This window comes from Astatotilapia calliptera, chromosome 3 (genome assembly GCF_900246225.1).
Source record: "Astatotilapia calliptera chromosome 3, fAstCal1.2, whole genome shotgun sequence".
Taxonomy (NCBI): domain Eukaryota; kingdom Metazoa; phylum Chordata; class Actinopteri; order Cichliformes; family Cichlidae; genus Astatotilapia; species Astatotilapia calliptera.
Window position 1 is genome coordinate 9,307,652 of NC_039304.1, and position 22,002 is coordinate 9,329,653.

General features: G+C 43.9%; 1 protein-coding gene across 4 annotated transcripts; it reads left to right on the top strand.

Annotated features, from left to right (window-relative positions):
* The first annotated feature begins 732 nt into the window (after positions 1-732).
* serpinh2 (serine (or cysteine) peptidase inhibitor, clade H, member 2) lies at positions 733-20,790 on the top strand. Of its 4 annotated transcripts, XM_026161645.1 has the most exons (6): positions 733-947; positions 1,268-1,490; positions 2,131-2,786; positions 7,660-7,752; positions 8,356-8,588; positions 19,563-20,790. In XM_026161645.1, the coding sequence occupies exons 3-6, from the start codon at positions 2,138-2,140 to the stop codon at positions 19,866-19,868; spliced, it is 1,281 nt and encodes a 426-aa protein (XP_026017430.1). In that variant the 5' UTR covers positions 733-947; positions 1,268-1,490; positions 2,131-2,137; the 3' UTR covers positions 19,869-20,790. The 4 variants fall into 4 exon arrangements, with proteins under 4 accessions (XP_026017430.1, XP_026017429.1, XP_026017431.1 ...); XM_026161644.1 differs by lacking the exon at positions 733-947 and having other exon boundaries at positions 1,009-1,490; XM_026161646.1 differs by lacking the exon at positions 733-947 and having other exon boundaries at positions 1,009-1,490; positions 2,136-2,786.
* The last annotated feature ends 1,212 nt before the right edge of the window (positions 20,791-22,002 follow it).

Sequence of the window (22,002 nt, forward strand, 5' to 3'; positions counted from 1 at the left end):
AGTGGTGCTGATGGCTATCTTTCGGAGAGAGCTCTATTGATTTGGCTGGGGTAAATAATTGGTTGGGTCTACAAGCTGTCATGTTCGGCCTGATTGCTAAGCATTGGTGGTCTCAAGCAGTTATCTTCCTCCATATCCCTCTCTGATCCTCCTCTAGCCTCCTTAGTCTATCTCTATATTTATTGATTAGGACCCTATATGGTCATTCTCCATCCTTAACTTTGGGCAATAATCCCTGTGCCAAAGCACTGTTTACAAGTTATCTGCTCTCCACTCCTTGTAGTATTGTAGATGGAGGGCAGGTACAATTTAAGGAGGCGAAATGAGGAGACTACAGAATGAGGACATTCGGAAGGGTCAGCTGTAATACAGCCTTTCATAGTGTGCCCTAGTTTTCCTTCATAGTAGGCTACTGAAAAGTGAGGTGTGTGTGTGTGTATGTGTGTAGGGGGGCTTCCCTGGAAACTCAACTTAAAGCACTTGAACTTATAAAGAAAATAAAATGCTCTCCGTAATCAACATGTCAAGATAAAGTCAGATTTAGGACATAATCACAAGTTTAAAAAAAGAAAAAACATCTTTAAATTGACCAAATAAAAAAAAAATCTGACTGCCAGCGCTGTGGTCTATTGTCCTGCGCAATGGGAGGCCTGGGTGTCAAGTTTGGGAGGCCCTGGACCACATGAGGCAGCCTCTCACGGGGTCACTGAGCTGGAGCGATGAGAAGACCATTAGCGACCCCGCTTGAGTGCCTTTGGGAACTACAACCCCCACTGAGTCCAGAACAAGAGAGTTTATTATCCCGGCAAACCCACAAGGGTTTCTTTAGAATGGAGAAACGCCTCATTTGCTGCAACCGGTGGATTTTTGTCCATTTTGAAAACCTGTACCAAGACCAACACTGCACCCACATAATCCCTGAAAAGCCCATAGGGAACCGCTGAAAGGTATCCCATCCCAACAATGACTTAGCCATATTTAATTATGGTTTTGTAAAGTATAAATGTGGGGGGGGGAAAAAGTTGAATAGCAGGACTGACACAAAGTGGCAGGGTTTAATGGGTTTAAAACGTTTTTATACCATTAGCTGCATATTTACCTGTCATATATAGTAAAACTGAGTTCAGACTGGATTACATGTCATTCATAGAACTGCATTGGAAAACAGCGTTATAGTTCTTTTTCACACTGTGTGCTAAGTGTGCCCTATTTTAGGTTGTTAACTAAATTTCTTTCTTTTTTTTTTAAATGCTTGTTTAACATGGAGCCCGCACCTAAACAGCCCAAAGCTAAATAAGCTCACGGTGGCAGCTCCTCGTGGAAGCCTGGAAGTTTCGGGAAGAGCAGAAAGCTAACCGGGAGCTGAAGTTAGCGGGGACGGTAAGCTTCCTCTGCTACGTCTGAGCTCCAGCAGCAGCAGCACCTCCTCCGGAGCTCACAGCCAGGACCGCGGCGCAAAAACGACAGGGACACACGTGAATTAATTAACGGTAAATTAATGAAACGAACACGACATTTTTCTCTCTTTCCCTGTCTTCCAGACTTTTTACATTTTTGGTTAATTTTGAGAGAGTATAAGCTGAAGTAGACGACAGATGTTTGCCGTCACTTCTGCTGAATTTCGGCAAAAGTAAGGAGTCGAAGTTTTTGCCTTTTTCTTTTTTTCTTTTAAAGGAAAGATTGAAAACGCACATTTCCCCCTCTCATTCGTTTGTTCGGTCCCAGCCTGAAAACTTCATCAGCGTTAATTGTCGCACGTTGCTTCTTTCGCGCAGCGGGTGAGATAATAACCGTGGATCCAAGTGGGGAGGAATTTAGAAAATCAAGTTCTCACTGCTGTGGCTCTGTAGGAGCAGTTTACACAAATGACACTTTTACAGGAAAAAAGGAGCCCTCAGGCTGTGTTTATATTGCTTTATCTCAACTATGAGTGTTGCAGTATGAGTATTACACTATTAAAAATCAGGTCAAAATATGCGCAATGAATAGTTGTGGAGGGGGGCTTTGCTTGCCTTGAGAATGAGAGGGGTGCATTCTCCTCATTCCTCTTGCTGTTATGTATACACAGACAGATTATCTCGTGTGAGCAAATCCTCATACTGACTCTCCTTCCCGTGCTCTCTGTTCCAGAACAGCCATGCTGCCCAGGCTCCCTTTCTGTCTCCTAATTTCTCTGCCAGTTCTCCTGGTGCAAGGGAGCATCAATAATTCATCCAAGAAGAGTGCCGATGCCCCGGCCGGTCCAGTATCTCGTCCGCCGCCACTGCCTCCTCCACCTCAGGGTGACCCGAGCTGGACCCTAGGTCTGCGGCTCTACCAGGCCCTCCGCTCCGACTCGAGCTCCGTAAATGTCATCTTCTCTCCTCTGCTGGTGGCCTCCTCTCTCGGAGCACTGGGGGAAGCTTCAGTCGGTAACACCTCCAGCCAGGTCCGAGGTATCCTCAACCCACCGTCCCCCGACAAGGCGGGGACGCAGGTTCCCGAACGTCTTGCCGAGGCGTTGAAGAGCTTCAGTGAAGCCAACGGAACCAGCTTTCACCTGCACGCATCCTCAGCTGTGTTTACCAAGCAGGTCTCTCCAGTCGACCAGGCCTTTGTGAAGCAGAGTCAGGCTAGGTTCAAAGTGCAGCATCAGAATCTGGGGAAAGGAGACTCCAAGGCTGACCTGAAGCAGCTTCAGGACTGGGCTAAGGCTGGCCTTAGTGGACTGGAAGGCGCTCCTTTGGAGGCCGAAATCAAGGCCAGGGCTGGAGCTTTGATCCTGGCGAATGCAGTGCGTTTAAAAGGTGTGTAGAAACAACATTATTGTAAATTAAATTAGTGCAGGGTTACTGAAATATTAGATAACAGTGAGCATCCAATTTTGCTTTTAAAACTGTGGGAGCGAAAAAGCTTGATGTCTTTTCCCGTTTTAGATGAGAGTATGGCGTGCGCCATTTTTAGTGATCACACAGCACAGACAGTCCGCACAAGTCTTTGCTCGCTCTGTGGCGCGTGCCAGCAATCCCACCTGTGTGCACCCTGCATCTCCATGGGTGTGTGTGCGCGTGCATGCGTTGGACTCCAGCTGGTGGACACAGCAGATAAAGGATGATTCTGGGGTCTATCACTGAGAGCTTATTCATCTTCCATTGGGGGGTGATGTGTCATCTTAAATAATTGAGTAACAAGTGTCCAGACTCTCTCTCCCTCGATGTCATGCCTAACATCTGTGCTCGGAGCGCTCCAAGTCTGCGGCGGCACAGCTTGGCTCGGCTCTGCTCTTTGTGACAGGCTGCAGTGGTGGAAAGCAGTCAATATTTCTGCACGGACGCAGTCGGTTAGAAGCTCCATCTGTGATTTAACAGTTGCATCCCAAAAACATATCCATCTAAATCCTTATCTGAGGTTCATTATGGCACGCTAAATGTGCCAATAAATATCGCATTTTATTTTCGAGGGTCGGCAATATTTGTTCATCCGCACTTATCATGAGTCAAGGAAATGACTTATTTTCCTTTTTCTCATTTCTTTTCCTTTTTTTGTGTGATTGTGGAATTGAATCTACCATCTCCTCCTTCGTGTCTCAGAGCACAGCCAACATTTTGAATGCCCGCTGACGTAGATTCTCATTTTTTTTTTTTGTTTGCGGTCTCCACAAAAGATGATGATGATGATGATGTGTTAAATATATCCTTCTGTCTCGCTTGTTCCTTTTTTTTGCAGCGTTGGTCTCTGTTTTTGTGCTTTTGTCACTCTCTATCACATGTCTAATCTACCCCTGTCTCCTCTCCCTCTCCTTCCCACATGTCTCCTGTTCACATCCTCCTTATCGGTGTCTATCTGCCTCTGTTCCTTCTCCTTCCTCCTGCAGGTACTGCTTTTTTTTTTTCTTTTTATTAGGTAGAAAAAAATAGAAGGCAAGGCTCCTGAAGTGAAAACAGGGTTCTGGCAAAGATAGACAACCCTTCAGAAATAACACTCCCTGACAGACTATACATTGATAAGCAATTTAATTAATTCTCTTTGTTTGATGTTTTTTGACTTCATTACAAAATTAGTTTTGTTTTTTGTTTTTTTCTGCGAGCCCACCCTCATTGGTTGGTTCATTAATTTCGTGGAGCAAATATACAAATTAGATTATGCAGCAGATTGCAGCTGCAAATTAGATTACGGAAAATTGGATTCCTTTAGTTTTGATTTATAATTTTCAGCGTGGTCGATAGTTTGCTCCTTTCTCAAACCAGCAGCTCCTGCTTTTGTTCCAACTTTTGTTTTTTTCGTTATGTTTGGGATTCCAAGGACTTAAAGCAGTTGATGATGTGTTATTAATGGGATGTTTTCAGAGGTCTCGGGTGTTATTTTATTTTAGATGGCACTGAGTAGGCATCTCCATCCGTCCGTCCCCCCCCTCCCCGCTTTTGTTTGTTTCCCTTCTCCCTCCCTTCAGTTAATTATTGAAGGAAGAATTTAAAAAAAAAAGGAAAAAAGCTCTTTGCTGTCGCTCCTCCCTCGGTCTGTACAGAGCTTTCAAAGAAAAGGAAGGTCGGGGCCAATTAGTAGCGGAACATGTTTATAGCGGAGAGATGCGAAAAGCAAAGAGGGCCAAAGAGAGGGGGGGGAGAAAGAAAGGGTAAAATTAAATGAATAAAAAGGGGAGATTTCTGGGTGGAAAGGGGCAGAAGAAAAGCAAAGAGATGGGAGTGATTGGAGGAAACTGAGAAAAGTAAAGCGGGAGAGGTTGGCCTGCTGAGAGTGAAAGAGATGGACTGTCATGGTGGAGGGGATTGTAAAAGGGTCTGCCTTTGGGAGTTCCAGTCCACTCTGGTTAATTAATTCATGCTTTGTTTTGCTTTAGACAAACACCAGTGACAGCAGAGGAAAATAATACTGGGAAAAAAACAGTGGAGTGAAACTTATACAAGATAATGCGACAGCACTGGGGGACTGAAAAAGGAGAGGCGGCACATGAAGCCCCAGCTTATTTAAACTCTAATAACAGCTTCTGAAACAGCACAACTGCACGCCATCACGAGTCGATGAGGGAAGAGACCGAGCCGCGAGCTCGCATCGATTCTCCACTGGGTTACGCTTTAAGTTAACAGGACGACTCGGTAGCTGTGTGAGCGCCGCGCAGTCGTCTCGCTGTTTGTTGCTGACAGCTATTAAAAGGTTCAGGTTTAAAGCCGTCGCTCTGCTGCTGCTGTGCAGGTCTGTTTGGAGGTCAGCAGGTCATTAACCCCCCCGTGCTTGTTTTTACACGTGTGTACCGTGGAGAAAATTGTTCATCGTCGTGACATCATTTCAACAACACGGTTGCCGCTTCAGGTAACCTTCAGCCGGCCGCTTTGGAATTCCAAAGCGTGTTTCCCAGGAAGCGGACTGAATGCCTGTGATGTGTGCTAGCATGCCCGGGAGGGACAATCACACGTCTTTTCTGCTGCGATTTGTGTTTGGCTGCGCTCCATTCGAGTCTGGTTGGCTTTTGGAGATGCCACCCATGGTGTTGAAACAATTAGTCAGGCAGCTATTAATAAAAAAAAAAAAGAATAAGTGTGGAATTTAATAATAAGTTAAACAGTTTAAAGAAACTCCAAATGTAGACAAAGTGTAACGAGGCCTAACAGTGTGTGAAAACAGTCTTCCTCGTCTCTGTAACTTTCTAGTCTGGAGATAAATGGAGCCAAACATCTTTGAGGTTTACCATAATGGTGTTTGTTGCTTTTATGATTATTTACTTATTTTACTTTTCCAGAATAAGTTTCAGCCAACCAACTCTGTGATCCTCATACATAAGTGAGTCGGTGTTTCTTTGTAACACTTTGGTAATGAAGTGAGTGTTTTTTTTTTGTTTTGTTTTCTTGTGATTAGAGAAGAGATTTGCAGATAATGGACTTTAAACCAGTGGATGAATAGATGATGGCTGAATATGTCTTGTGTATATAAGTGTTCCCTACCAGTGAGGTAACGCAGTGACGATGCTATGTTGCTTATCTGGCTTCATCTTGGTTAATTTGTTAGCTTTTCCGCTACACTTTAGTACCAAACAGCACTGTTATTTTGACCTGCTGCTGGTGAAAAGGTGAGAGGCTCACAAAGGTCTTTAGAATAGAAGATAATTGTTGACGGTGTTGATATTTCTGTAAGGAAAAAGTAATTTCTCCAAAATGGGCAGCAGATGCTGAAATACTCAACATGTGATTTCTTATTTTTATTACACACGTATATCTAAACCCATGTTCTAAGTTCAAATGCTTTTACTGGAACAGACTGATGTTGATGGTTGACATGTAGCTGTAACACAGCCTGTTACAGACTGCTGAGACCATATCATGTAAAATGCACTGATAAATCTGTACATCTGGCACTTTGGCAGTTTTGCTGATCGTTTTAGTGAGCAGATTGGCGTCCTTGTGAATTGTGGGATAGCACTACCTGTTTCAGCCGCCACCGTGTCAGGCAGCTGGAGTTGATGTCACCGTATTTAAGGACGGTGACGTGTCAGGATGTCAACCAGTTAAGCTTAACTGGCAAAGGTGCATCTACAGACTGTATGATCAGAAACCAGAGTGCAGGCTTATTGGTTGGGTGTGTTAGTCACATGTAACTGTAGTTTGTTTTTGTCAAATACACATATCTGCAAGTTTCTTGGGAAAATGAGAACAAAATTGCACAAAATTGAGCAGAAGCAGTTTCCTTGTGTCTTGTTTTGTTAGTGAAACCCAGTACAGTGTATACTTATCTTAGCAGTGTGGAGGAGTGTTTTGACTAAATCAGGCTGAGCATGATTTATTTTCCCCTGTCATCTGTCTTCACAACTTATGGCATGTGAGGTATATCTTTTTGTCTTAAGGTAAATTATGGGGCACTGTGTCTTGTATTGATCTCTCCTTAAAGTTCCTGTGCTTGTAGGTGTCACCTTGTGCTCTGAGAACTTGGTCTGTTTTTCTTCAGAGGAATTAAAAACAGCGCAGACAAAAGACGAGTCTGTGCACAGTTCTTAATAGAGGTGCTTAATAATAAAAACCAAGCAATCAGTCTGCAGGCTTTCACATTGCCAATTGAGGCATTTCATAGTTTTTGGCCTCCTTGAACCTTAGCTTTGTGTGACGAGAGCGCTGACCTTTTCAAATGATTTATCGATAATGAGAATCATCATTAGTTATAGCCCTAGCCGGCCTCAGGTGTCATTCACAAAGAGCGCGATGGGTACAAGTCATAATCTGCCGACCTCTACGCCCCATCCAATGTCCCCTGCCCTATTGAATGGACCAGCAGCTTTCAGAGTGTGTTGTGAGGTTATTACAACGGTAATTCCTCCACTCTTAGCTCCTCTTAAATTGACAGCTGTCAGGAGGTTAGCAGGGCCAAGTGGGGATGTGTTGAACATTGAATAGGGGTCAGTAGCCTTAAGGTCTTCATAACTGCTGCAGTACAGCACTCTGCCTCAGCAGCTTTCAGGAGGGTATACATTTTTTAATGGGCAGTACACACAGATGATTCATGAGCAGTGCCAGCCAGTGTCGCTGTATATGTGTTTTATGAACATGGCATTGTTTAACCTATTGTTCACTTTTTCTCCCGTTTCATTGATTTTGTTTTTATCCTCTCCCTCCCCATGCAGTCCATCTATATGAAGCATGCTGTATTTAAAACTGCTTTTTCTTTCTCTTTGCTCAGGGCTGTGGGAGAGAGATTTCAGCGAGGAAAGCACAGATCGTCGTACCTTCCTGGGAAAGAAATACACCAAAGTGGTGATGATGCACAGAGCAGGTAAAAAAAAAAAAATAATAAAAAGCTGTACGCAGTCTGTCACTGCTCTATTCCTGCCAGGGAATAAATGCAGCGAGAAGGAATCCAGCTCTAAAAGGGACGTGAATATTTGTGAGGTCCAATATGCCTCGCTCTAATTTATCAGTGTGTCCCTAATGATTTATTTAGCACATTTTCCATATTTTATGCATTGTCTTAAAACAGCAACAAGGCAGGGTGAGTTTCTTCTAGGATAACAGTTAAGAGACGTAGACCGGATGTATATTTCTTTTAATCTCATCTATAATGTCACTTTCAACTCACGAGTGAGAATTGTGTTACGGCTGGCTTGTTGTCGGCCTGTCGCAGCTTGCATTTCCTTTATGTATGAAGCGAAACTAACTCCAGCATTCCTTCTGCGAGTTCACTCGGTGATAGAGGGAGGTGGCGCCGAACGACTGAAGCGACACGGCTGAAAGTGCAGCTCTGAACCAACTTCCAAGAGAACTTCTGCATTAAACTACTGCTAAAAAAGAAAACGTTACTTCACAGCACTGCTTCTCTCCTTGACTCTCTGATCTTTGCTCAACTCTTTGCCTGCCCCCTGCTGTCCCCCTGCTACAGGTTTGTACCGCTTTCATGAAGACACTGACAACATGGTGCAAGTTCTAGAGGCGCCTCTGTGGGGAGGCAGGGCCAGCGTCGTGCTCCTGCTGCCCTTTCATGTCGAAAATCTGGCTAAGTTGGAAAAGCTGCTGACCCTGGAGCTGCTGTCCAAGTGGCTGGAGAAGGCCAGTGTAACCAGTGTGGCCATCTCTCTGCCCAAGGCAAACATCACTAGCACGCTCAGTCTGCAGGTTAGTTCAGCAAAGTTTGTTTTAGTACAGTGGCATAAAAAGATTCTTGCTGTGAGTCAGGTCCTTTAAATTCAGCTCATACTGCCTTTCATTGTCATATAAGTCTCAAACGGGTCCTGCTAATGCAGTATGGCATAAGTATGGCTCTGAAGTGCTTAAATAGAAGGTTGAGTTAATCTTACTTCTTGGAAACGCATGTAGGAGTCCTGGTTACACCTTGTACTGTTTCCATGTGTTAAAGAGACATCAGTAGGCTTGGATAGTTTTTTTCCCTTATTTTCCTAATATTTCACAACTGTATTTTTATGCATTACTTGTGTTTTGTTTATTTTATTCATTATTTAAAAAAACCTCATAATTAAAGCTGTCGTCGAGTGATGTCATCGTTGCTATGGATTGTTAATTACCGTTGGCTACCGAGGTAGCAAGGCTTGAAGTAGGAAGAATGACATCCTGTGTCATTATAGCCAGGCAGTGTTTTGATCTAGAAAATGAACAGCCGAGTCAGGAAATGCTGACTGGAGCTGTGTGTAACCACATACAATACAAGCATGTTGATGTTAACCTACAAGAAAAGAAGGCTGCTGATGCTGCCGCTGCTAATATTAGTCATTTTTAGGTCTGGTAGTTTTGCTAATGTTAACTGGTTACAAAGTTAGGAGCTAGAACCCTCCAACCTCCGTCCATAGATTGTTGCTGAAGGAATCTGTGGCCCTGCTGTAATGGACACGAATGCATTGAGGGGGTGAATGAAGAAGATGTGCTGATGATGATTAGTGAACTGGCATTTTCAAGTGTTACGTTCTTTAGACAGGGGCGCCACCAAGGAGGATGCCTGTCCTACGTTGGTAATAATTAAAAAAAGGTAAAGGTAAAGCTGGTGCCAATCCCTGGATAGATCACTGTTTTTGATGTGCCAGCCCAGTATATTTAGAGGCCACCCCTATGAAAGTAATTCTGGAGGCACCGCTGTCTTTAGGTATAACTTTGCCCAAATTTCTTGGGTCACAATCTCCTCTAGCTTCTATGGTCACGATGCTGTTTTCCTTTTTTATTCTTTTTTCTTTCTTTTTTTGCATTTATACGCAGACCAGTAGACCAAGTTGTTTTTTAAGTAAGTTTAAAGTGCGGTGAAGTGGGAGCTGTGCAGCTGTTTCAAACCCTAGTTGAATTTGACAGAGTGGATCCCTGCGTGCAGCTTCAATTCTAGTTTCTTCTTCCATTCATTCCCTGTATCTGCGCACTGCATCATTTTTCACTCCACCTGATACGCTTTCTCATTTCACCCAGCAATGCAGTCATCATTCTCATTGTTTCTTTGCCTGCTTTATCCTTCTCTGGATTTTCCGCATCTCTTCATTATTCCCTGCCTCTGTCTTGGCCGGCTGCTTTTCCTGTCTTGCACTCTTCTTATCTGTCTACCCTTTTCTCACACATATTGGCACCCCCTCCCACCCCATCCTTTGGTCTTCCTGCTCTTCCTCTATGCTGTGTCGTGTTTCTCGCTTCTATTTTCCTTCTTTTACTTTCTCCTTCCATTCGGAACGTGACCACTGTGTCTTACTTAGTTTTGTGCCTCCTTCTTCGACTGCTTTTGTTTATTCTTTTTTAGTACTGGCTGTAATTGAAGCCTCAGTGCAGACGTTGGCTAAGGTGAGTTCAAATGTCAGTCCTTTCCACTATTCTCTTCTCACTCTTGAGGTGAAGGGTGCCCAGGTGTATCAAACCTGGGCACCCAAACCTTCCTGCTCGGAGGCTAAGAGGGGCCTGAGGATGACCATGACCTGTACCTCCTCTGTGGGGTCCCGGTGCCTCCCACAGGCCTTATTTTGCAAGAGCACAAAGGTTATGCCACAGCCCAGCTGGTAATGTGGATCTCTGCTCCTGCTACTCCCAGGGCCAGCAGGTAGCTGGTCTGAGGTACTGAGAAGTGAATAGGACAGCCAAGCGGACAGAAAGCAGCTTAGTGGCAGCTGATGCTAATGTGAGTGCATTAGGGTTGTTAAGGTTCATCCAGGCCAAACTGGAGGCTGCTGACTGGGAGGCTTGAGAGTTGTCGGGCTGGTGGAAGAGCACGTATTTTACCAGGGCGAGAGGTGTCTAACAGGGACACAGAAACATACAAGCTGCTAGAATCACACGGGCCTTTCACCTTCAGGAAATTCCTGCTGAGGGGGTGAAAGTGGAAGGAAAGTTTTCTGGTCAGGTTTATGGAATTGACATTAGTTGCAGTCACAGTTCTATAGGTTAACTTTAATACTTTTCACTTCTCTTTGTGAAATACTGTTCTTCCATGTGATGTTCCACGTGGCATCTTGTAATTATAAAAAAATCAAACTCTGATTTTCCTTTGTGGCTCCAAGTAAACTGTTGAAAAAAACAAATAGAGGAACATGGCTGAGATTGCTAATTCCAAGTATCTTGAGCAAAGCACAGGAAGTAGCCTGTGACAAACAGCCAGTTTAATTGTGCTCTGTTATTACTAATACTACGTTGTTATTATTATTGACAACTGATGGAGCCTTTCAAAGAAGAAGTTTGCCATTGAAACCAGAACAGCTATGCTGAGCGCTGGCTCAGAATGACAGGCTGCTACAAGAATCTTTGCACCTTTGCAAGAGATGTAGGATAAAGGAATTTCCTAACAGAGATCTAGGTATGCATGCAGCAAAGCAAGAATAAGGAGAGTAAAGAAAGGAATGGCATTTAAGATCCTTGATAGCCATTAAAATGTTCCTAGATTTAGCTCAGTAGTGGATTTCTAGTACTCACTCTTTTCCACCAATAAGATGTAGATGTGTTTAATTTTTACCTCATATTGTCTTCATAAAATTGAAAACTGACTTGGGCTTTCATGGGGTCTGATTTTTGGGCCTGGATCTGTTAAGATTTGACTTCAGCCTGGATTTTTTTCCAATCTCTAACTTGAGCTATGTCAGAAACAACGAATTTAGCGAAAACACAATGTGTTGTACTTTGAAAGTGTGCATACTGCAGAGCAAGTCATATTATTGGTAGATAATCTGATTAAATATACTCCAAAAGACACCAGCAGAAGATGCACCGTTGATAGATCCAGTTCTGTGATGTCCACTGAGTGAGGAAACGCCTCAAAGCAGCCACACCCCTTGTTATAAGACTATACGGAAAAATGTTTTGTCACAGTGCTGTTGGTATTGAGAGTTGGAAAACTGGTTTCAGAAACTAAAAATATTGTACCAGGCTGTACGTGTATTATTTTCATTGCTAACGCTGAGCATTTTAACATCGGTTTATGGAGTTTACTCTCAAGTGGCCGTTAGAGGAACTGCAGCTTCTGGCACCATTTTTTCTGGAGGTTGCTTTTTTTACCATTTCAAACTTTTATTACTTAAATTATTTTTTTCTTCATTCCTCTTGCATCTTTTCAGTGACTTGTTCTACTTTGAAAAATTGCTTAGTCTTCAATCTGACTACACCCAGAGACCAGTTGATAACACAACAGTTGTGGATGAGCTAGAGAGAAGTAGTAACGGGGGGAGGTTAGTTTAACCTGACAGAAGCAGAAGCATCCCAGTAAAACCCATTTCCCCAGGGCAGTGGACACCGACTGCAACCTTTGCCGACGTCCTATCCATATGTATGCTGTAACCTCATCATGGACTGATGAAATCCACTTTGCCCTCGTTTTACTTTAGCAAACATCTCTGTAGAGCTGTGCTACCATGTCATTCTGCTAGCTGCGCCCCGGAGAACAAGCTTTTGACATTAACATTGTCAGGAGACTCTCGGGAGGAGGATGTAATCTAGAACTAAAGCTTGAAATGGCTTCTGACACGCCTATGACTTTGCCAGAGAAAGAGCAGAAAGCATCCTGTTGCACAGACCCTCCTTTGTCTCTCCGAGGCAGTTTTACAGACAGAAAAAACAGAAAACAGAAAACCTTTAATGGTCTTAAATAACTAAAAGTAGCTGTACAGTGTTCTCATTATGCAACCTAATTATGGGTGAGCACGTTTTGGCCCCGTTTGACTCGTGATGAGTTGTCTTCCTCCGTTTGCTCTCTCAAGAAAAATAAGCGCATTTGAGAAATCATTGCGAAAGGACTCAAGCTCCAAACAAAACCCTCTACCCACTCTGATCTCATTGCGTCTGTCTTCCCAAACCCTCTGGCCAGCGACAGTTCCGTGTCTTCACTGACAATCATTTTTCCAATTGGGTCAGCCAAATAATTGCTCATCACCGTGCGTTAATGCTGTTTACCACTTTGTCTGTCAGTGCCACGGATGGCCATGGAATCCTTAGATTAGAGGGCAGCATTTGGAAAAAACGATGATCTTAGCTGTGTGTGTGTGTGTGTGTGTGTGTGTGTGTGTGTGTGTGTGTGTGTGTGTGTGTGTGTGTGTGTGTGTGTGTGTGTGTGTGTGTGTGTGTGTGTGTGTGTGTGTGTGTGTGTGTGTGTCTAAGACTTTCATCTTGTGTGCGTAGCAAATGAGCACAAACAAAATCGCACACCTCTGACTCATGTTGAGCGGATTTGCCACATCCAAAGGCATCGTTCGCTCCTTCACCCCAGTCCTCCCCGTCGTATCAGTCACAGGGATCTAAATCCTTTTTGTAGGTCAAACATGTGCCTCTTGTAAACCATCGCTAAGCGACTGAACCTTGGCTCCGCTGACCTAAATGGGAGTGACACTTAGGGCAGGGCGATATGACCAAAAATATTTATCACGATATACATTTGAAAATTCGCGATAACGATATAACTGACGATATAATTGACACTAGACAAGATACTTTACAATTCCACAACTTTATTAGTGCAAAAAAAAAAAAACATCAATGTATTTTCACTTAAACAAGCAGCTGTTTTTTATGTGCGTTAAAGTTATATAAAACTTTAACAGTGCAAATGCAAATTCCTTGCTGACAGTTTAACCAAAAGGCATTTCCAATGGAAATTGGCCGACATATCCTCAGTAGGGATGGGTACCGGTGTCGGTTCTGACATAAACGGTAGTAACCAGACCGAAAAGCAGCGCACATTTCGGTGCTTTATTTCGGTGCTTTTTTTTCCTGAGCTGTGATACACTTCTAGCCAATCATTTTACGTTTCCGAGGATAGTAGGCGGGGCCAGGTACGTACGTTCTGTTAGAGCAGAGCTACAGATTAAAAATGTCCAAGGCGAAGCGGTCAAAAGTCTGGCTGTACTTCACAGCAAAAGATGCAAACTCAGCAGCCTGCAACAAGTGCTTTAAGGTGATACTGTGATACTGTCAAAGGAGGTAACACCAAGAATCCGATTAAACACCTGGCGACGCATAGCGTTTTTTTTAAAAGCCGAGAAATGCGCCGTATTTGATAGCTTGCTGCGAGACCTCACACCGTGCACATCTACTGCGGGTGTGGTGCCTGTTATCGGACCCGGAGCAACATCCCCCAAAAACCCGAAGAATAGAGTCCTGGCCCCTAGCCCTGCCAGTGTAGCAGAAATGATGAGGATGATTCAGCAGCAGCAGCTGTTCTTCTCTGTGTGAGTAGCTTCATGTTGTTCGTGTGTAATTTACGTTGAGTAGGCTAACCACGTTATTACATTAATGCATGTAAGGTGAACTAGCAAACATCATCATAGCTACATGCGGCTGTCTTCTTGTTTGATGGCAGATACTCCCTTCACCCTGGCCAAAAAGGCTAAAATGACCAAAGAAAAAGTGGGAAACAGTTAAACATGAGAGGGTTTAAGTTTGTGTTTTTTCCATTGTTTAAGCACTGCTTCCAGCCAAGAGTGATGCCATATATGCCCCATAGCTGCAGAAAAGGCTAACATTGTTATCTTTTTACAAAAAAAACCAGCTGAACATGAGAGGTTTTTGGACAAAGTTTGTGTTCTCCATTCTTTAAGCACCGGTTTGAGCACCGTTTCAAAAGTACCGATTTGGCACCGGTATCAGATAAAACCTAAACGATACCCATCCCTAATCCTCAGCATAACGATGTATAATATCCACAAAACTTAAAGAGGTTATACACACACAATACCGTAATACTATGTTGAAGCACAGTACGTATCACTCCGCGAGGCTCCTGCCTACAATAGCCGCAACGCTCCGACAATCCATCAAGCGGTGCGGGTTCGTAGCTTAGCAAAGTCGTACTAAAACATTTGACCGATTTTCGAGCACCGTGTACATAAAATCGTTTCGAGGTCAGTAAACACAACCAGAATTCATACATAAGGCACACGGGGTTATAAGGGACACTGTCGAGTTTCAGAAAAATCAAAGGATTGATTTTAAGTGTGCCGTATTTTCCAAAAAACATGGTAATAACGACGGCCCGCTAGCATGCTCTACCAAAAATAGTGCTTTGTTGTGTGTCTGACGGACGAAAGCTAAACCTGTTCCACCACTGAAGTTGCAGCATTTTTACAAACTGATTCTGGTTCATCTGGTTCATTCAACGATTTGCTTTTGCCGCCATGCTTTTTCCGACGTGTGCTCAGCAAAAAGGCACTGCGCATGCGCGTTTCACCCCTATTCTATCGCGATATTTCATTTTTCTATCGTTGCCCAAAATTATACCGGTATTACCATGAACTTTATGATATGGCCCAGCCCTAGTGACACTGGCTGGGAAAGTGAGCAGGAGAGGTGGGAGAGAACGAGAGGGGTCAATGATTGCTTGGGGACGAGGTGGGAAGCACACGAAGACCCATACAGAGCAGCAAAGTGTGGCATTTCTCTTCCTTTGTCTTGTCGGTGGTGGCGTTTTTCTCCGGTGAAGAATAGGAGTGTGACGGGGTCTGCAGCCAGAGACGGAGAACCCTCTTAACAAGCCTTGCCCAGAGGTCACAGAATAAACCACACTCATTCCTTTTCTCTCTGATCCACTGCTGACCAGGCCACACACATGCACGCACACTCACTAATGGCCAAACTTGAGCTCCTCGGTGGCTATATCTCCGATTGGTGACTAAGACATATGAGTGTTCACCAGAGAGCTCACTCAGTCATGGATAATGAGGTCAAAAGGCCATCAAATATTTACAAGAGCGCACTCTGCAGTATACAGTGTCAAGGGGCAGCTGTTTTAGCACAGCTACCATAGCCCTGCATCATATGAATTAATCAGATGTGTTTCATGGCCATTAGTTAAACATCTCGCTGAAAGCTAAGGCTTTATTTTCCTTTTTTTTTTTTTTTTCTCTTCTCCAGTAAAATGGTCTCATAGAATAAAGCGCTACTCATGTGTCTGTGTGAATGAGACACAGAGCACATTGACTGTGTAGAAGAGGTAAAAGCCCATGTAAATAAGATACCAGTAGGAGTGATGCTGATGAGACCTTAATAAAGCGATGGTGAGGCTTTGAAGCCTCGAGAGCCGATAATGTGTGAAAAAGAAAAGGCTTTCTTTAAAGCCTGCATCAAATGTGTCCATGAAATGGTGCTGCGATGATGCCAGTGCCGCACACTGCACACTTCAAACCACCCACGTGGGGATGTTTAGGGCAGCACTGAATTAGGCAGAACGTGTCTGGAGTTACTTAAGGTGGCAAAATCTGGGAAATCAGCACCAACGCTGGTCCTTTATTTCCCAAGGTTGCCATAGTAGATGGATCTGCATGTGATTTGGCACAGATTTTATGCCCATTGCCCTTCTTAACACAAGCTTCGCTTTTACAGGAACAGCTAGTAGTTTACTAGCTTGTGAGTCTGTGTGCCCTCCTGGTGTGCAACCACAGACGTTTCAGGTGTGTGGAGAAAGTGTTAACCACATGGAGCCACTGTACTGTAACAGTATAAGATGATAGAAAATTAGAAATTCTTTTAGTTTTTATTTATTTATTCGCTTTGTTGCCTTTTAATATAGAGCTATATATAGAGCTGAGCCAAGAAGGAAACAAAAGCAGAGTGAGGAGGATGATGTGAAAAAAAAAAAAAAAGCACTCCAGCTAACAGTGTTCATGTAGCATGTGCTTTTAACAATTCCACTCACTTAAAATGTATGGGAAAGTGGAATCATTGCTATAGTGTGGGAGAAAGTGTAAAAGGCAATGTGAAAAGATAATGAGGAGCATTAAAATAGAAATGAAATAACACACTAATGCATAGTTGACTGACAGAAGTTAGTGTTTTAGTAACTGATGAATTATTTCGGTGATTACGGTGGAAAAATGCCAAAGATTGCTTGTGCCAGCTCCTCATTTGTCAGGATTTCGGTGTCGTCCCAGCACTTTTCTACTGTTGTTGTTGTTCAAATAACTTTGAATAGTGAACCTCATTATTTCTCTGTGTTCTAACAGTTTTAGACCAAAGACTCTAAAAGTGAAAGTTGTTAGTTTAGTACAAAGTAAATTAGATTGCACAGTGAGAATCGTTTTATTATCCAGTGTGTTATCTTTTGTCCAGAGGCACAGATCGGCCTCACTCTCGCCTACCCTTTGCTTTCTGTAGTCCCTCTTCCTTACCTGCTGTGTGATCCAAATGAAGTGGGGTTTTTTCCCATTTTACCTGCTTTTCTTCTCTAATTGTCAACTAAAAAAATCATTTTTTGCAGGATTAGAAGAGAAACGTTGGCTTCACTATTTAGTTTCTGAAATATTAGATACAGTATGCAGTTCACAGACATAAAAGGTCACAAGAAAATAAGAATTTGCAGTGAACACATTCAGCACTACAGACAAACCACTTGTTTCTTTTTTTTCTTTTCCATTTTAACTGTCGAGGTAAATAGTCTTGGTGTGGTGTGAGGTCTTCATAGAGTTGAATCATCTTAAGGTCTTTTCCCCAAGTTCAAATCGCATCATTTGCATACAACAGCTGAAAGGAGCGCTGCCTAGCAGCGACCTCCCTTTTGATCTTTGCTTTTTTTCTCTCTCATCTTTTTTCCTCTTTAACTTCATCATTATTAAAGCTGGTCTGCTTTTTTTTTTTAAAGCATCCAGAACAACTGCTCGCTGATAGAGCTGTAACGTGTCCATGTCCGCCACAACCTTAAAACCCCCCACAGGTACACCCGACAAGCTTCTTAGTGGGCCCGACCATCGAGGTGAAATAATGTGATGCTGAGTGTTGCATGCCTCAGGGCCATGCTACCTCGGGCCTGGTTAGACTCCACTGCTGTAGGTAAAGGTAGCCCTGGCCACACATACACTCTTAGATGAAATCTCCAGGTGACAATGCCTGTGGCTCCCACTCGCAGACAAATAGCTCGTTGATGTTGTGCGCGAGGCATCAGCAGTCCACCCAGTGCTGTTCCATCTAAGATTCATGCGGTGCGTCCGAGAGAAAGGGCAGCCAAAGAGCACCTCCCAGAGGTTTTTCTCCCCGTATAATGCAGTGCCACACCTCCGCAGCGCACAAGGCCTCAGTGGGCTCCGCTGACATGCCTGCTTCTTCTTATTGTGCTGCCACTCGGTCCTCTTATTTATGTATATAGATAGATAGATATATGTGTGTGTGTGTGTGTGTGTGTGTGTGTGTGTGTGTGTGTGTGTGTGTGTGTGTGTGTGTACACACACACACACACACACACACACACACACACACACACATATATGTCCACAATTGTGCACATAGGTGGAAAGAATGTGTCGTGAGTGACAGAGAGAGATGCCAGGTAGTTTCTTGTTAAATAACTTAGGGGAGGAAAAAAATTGAAATGATCTCCGATGGAGACTGACAGTTTGCAAGAACATTGTAAAGCGGGGTGAGTAGGCCTGCCCAAGAAAAAGGAGAAGGATCGAGTTAGAAAAAGAATGGGATAACATGGAGGCACGTGGGCCAGATGAGGTATGGAGACGCTGGGCGAGTGTCAGAGCTGCAGAGGAAGACAGTGATGTAGTGGAACCGTGTGGGGTGGGTGGGGGTGAGAGAAGAGTAGAGGAATAATGGATGAGGACAATAGAAGTGCATTAGAGAAGGAGGTGGTGCTCGTTCTCTGTGGACACAAATGCATGAAAACACTGGAATGGGAGTGACAGATGCCTACAACTGTATATACATGCACTTGTTTTGTGTTTAGGTTTAACCTGTGATGATCGGGGTGATTTTTTTTCGAGCATGCACATCTTAGCTTTTAAACGAAAAGCAGATGTTCTACATGGTTTATTGCAGTTTTCTATTAGTCTGTGGTTTTAAGACGTGAGCAAAAACAGTGTGGTTTTGGTTCAGCGAGGGAGCACCCACAGAACAGCCGGAAGATCTTAGTTGTTGTCTGCTAGTAAAAGACGTTTCCAGTAAGGAGTTTTGTCAGCTAAAGTTTAAAGAATGCCGGAAAACAGTACCGTCACCCACCCATCTTCCCCTGCAGATATTCTGTAGCCGTGGCCTCGCGCGCATCCGCACAGATGAGTCCACACAGCCCCACGTCCACACCCACACATGCTCTCATCTGGCCCTTGCAGAAGCCTGTCACTGTGAGTGGCCCTCTGCCATGGGAGGATAAACTACCTGTCATGGCGACGACTTTCTGTGGAATTCATATCAGAGGCAAAACAAAGGAGGTGCCGAGGTCACGGGGCATCACTCTTAAATTATTCATCCTCTGCATCCTCCTTCCGTCTCCTCTCTGCCTGTCGTCCACTTTGTTCTGCCAGCTCACAACAAGGGCAACTGTCAGCCTCTTTTCTATCTCAAATTTTTGGGTATATAAAGTAGATAAATATTATGGTAAGTAAAGAAAATGCTGCTTGTGAAAAGTTACTCATTGAGTGTTTTTAAGCACATCTTTATGTGCAAGTTAATCATATTGCAGGGTTTGGTTAGGGCACCGCTCGTCCCAAACTTCTGAATGTCAGCATCATGAAATTTTAAAATCTGCTTTCCCTCCTGCTCCTTGTTTGGTCCCCTCGCGTGCATAATTGATCAGCGTCCTGGCAGCTGCACTTGGAGAGCGTGTTTATCTACGATGGCACCAAGCTTTGAGAACTTGTTTGAGAACTTACTCAAGGCAGCCATGAAGTCTTATCATCTTTTCTTTCCCTCCAATTGCAGAAACAGTTGGTTACTTTAGGTTTGACCGATGCCTGGGACCAGAAGTTGGCTGACTTCTCTGGGGTGTCAGCCAAGAGCAAAGGAAAGCTTCACCTTGGTGGCGTCCTCCACTGGGCTACCCTGGAGCTGGCTGCTCAGGCAGGGAAAGAAGATGCTGACCTACAGGAGGAACACATTGATCGGCCTAAATTGTTCTATGCCGATCACCCCTTCATTCTCTTCGTCAGAGACAGCGCCACGGGAGCCCTGCTGCTGATGGGAGCTCTGGACCACGTGGAGGGAGAGCCCTTACACGATGAACTGTAGCACCCTCCCTCCTGTTGCGTTATCCTTCTTTTCTCATCTTTGGTGTTTCTTTTCTTTTCGCATCCCCCTCTCAAAAGACTGCACACTGGTTTCTGAGTGGAGACATTGTCATTCACTGTTGCACACAATCGCATCAGACTACGTCTGGCTGTCAGACTGACACCGCGTAGTCTCACACTGACTGACACTGACACCGACACCGCCATACTCGACAGAGTCACACTCGCACAGTATCACCAACATGGCATATAGAACAAAAATACTGTAAGAGACATTACTAAAGTTGACGGATACACCAAAAACACTAACTTTGAGAGACTACTTGCCTTTTTTTTCCCCCTCCTTCCCCACACACACGCACGCACAAGGACTCTATCATCAAGTCAACACAATACGAGATGACAAACACCAACATGCTTGACAAGCACAAGTAGTTACACTGACACAACATAAGCAACCGACAAAGAACTTCAACAAACAGAAGCTCGCAGTGACACTTGAAACTCTGCTGTCAGGGCAGGTGCGCGTTTGTGTGTTTGCGCAGTGACCGACACATCAAGGGTACCCCTGTGGCCAGTCTCTAAGCTGGCAGGGACCATTGGCGGGGTCCCCAGGGCTACGTCCAAGGAAGACTGATGGCTCAGCCAAGTGCTTATTGATGAGCCAGCTTAATGCTAATGACTGTAATGCGTTACAACGCTTGTCAACAACACGGAGAGGACGGGGAACCTTTTAATCTCTTAATGCCATCGGGGATCAATGACACCATTATGCTGTTGGAAACAAATGTAACTTACATTACTTGATGTAAATGTAACAAGTTTATATTTAGAAAGATTACACAAACTCAATGACGTCTCCATGTTGAATATATTTTTTTAAATTTAGGACAATGTTTGAATAAAGGGCTGTTTTGGGGGGATTTTTTGAATTCTTTATTGTCAGTCTCATCACCTGATCACTGATTCAAAACAAACAAAAGTGTCCTGTTGATATGTCAGATGTCTGTTGCAGGTAATTTATTTTCCTTAACTTCAACCCTGAACTAAAAGGCCTTGCATGCGCCGCCAGGGTCTATGGAAGTAGATTTAAAGCCCCAAACTAAATCACTTACTGAATTTTAGTGGCAACACATGATAGAATTGCAGTGCATTGAAAGTGTAGCAGGCGACTTTGTCAACACAGTCACAGAATGCTCTCCAACAACCTCAGGTAAAATGCGTTTCTTCCATTTCCACCGATAAATAATTGAGAAATCAAATCTATGGTTGAATAAAAGAAAACGAAGGTCCCTGCTTGCCGTTCCTCTTAAAACAGCGTTCGGGTTTTGGTGTCTTCTGTGTTTGAAGTGTTTTATTTAAAGCACCCGAACATTTTAGGAGACTTTTTCGTTGCACCGGCCGCCCATCTGTCTGCACAAACAAAATACTTGATGTGTGATGGTTTTATCCCAGATGTGTTAAAAGCCTAGCGTCAAACACCGAAAATGTAAATGTGAGATGCATCTGTCTTGTTGCAGTGGTCTAGAGGCACACAGCTGGACTGTCTGATTCACAGCATTCAACAAAATCCCTCCCAGGACCACTGTGCTAGTCCATCCTTGTTCCTAAATTAGCCACCTGTACAGGTCTGCTCGGCAACAGTGCACGGCGTGCATGTGTACTGTTCCTGTGAAGCCGTGCACCTATAACAATATCCTCTCTGCAGTGGCCGTCTGTGCAGCACAGATTTCTAAAGGGCACTATATAGCGGGTATACTTCATACTGAATAACCCGTGGACTCGATTCAGACAAGCCGATGATGGATCAGTGGTCGTCTGCTGTGAGCTCATCAATCCTGCTTATTCTAACACCGGCTCCCTGCTGGCTCACCTTCACATTTCATTCGGAGCACCTACAACCGCATGCATGTTCCACATCTGCTCACAGGTAGCCAGACATAATCAGATTTTTAAAGAAAAGGGTAAGAAAGCCGTAACTCAATGATGTGGAGCTGTAGCATTCAACCTAGCATAAATCAATGTAGTAATTCGTGATTTGAAGGGAGTTCTGCCAACTAATAATATTTATCCTCCCTTTATAAAGATGTTTTAGGATTTTCCATTTATTTAGTGTAGTTAGGACCTGATATTTA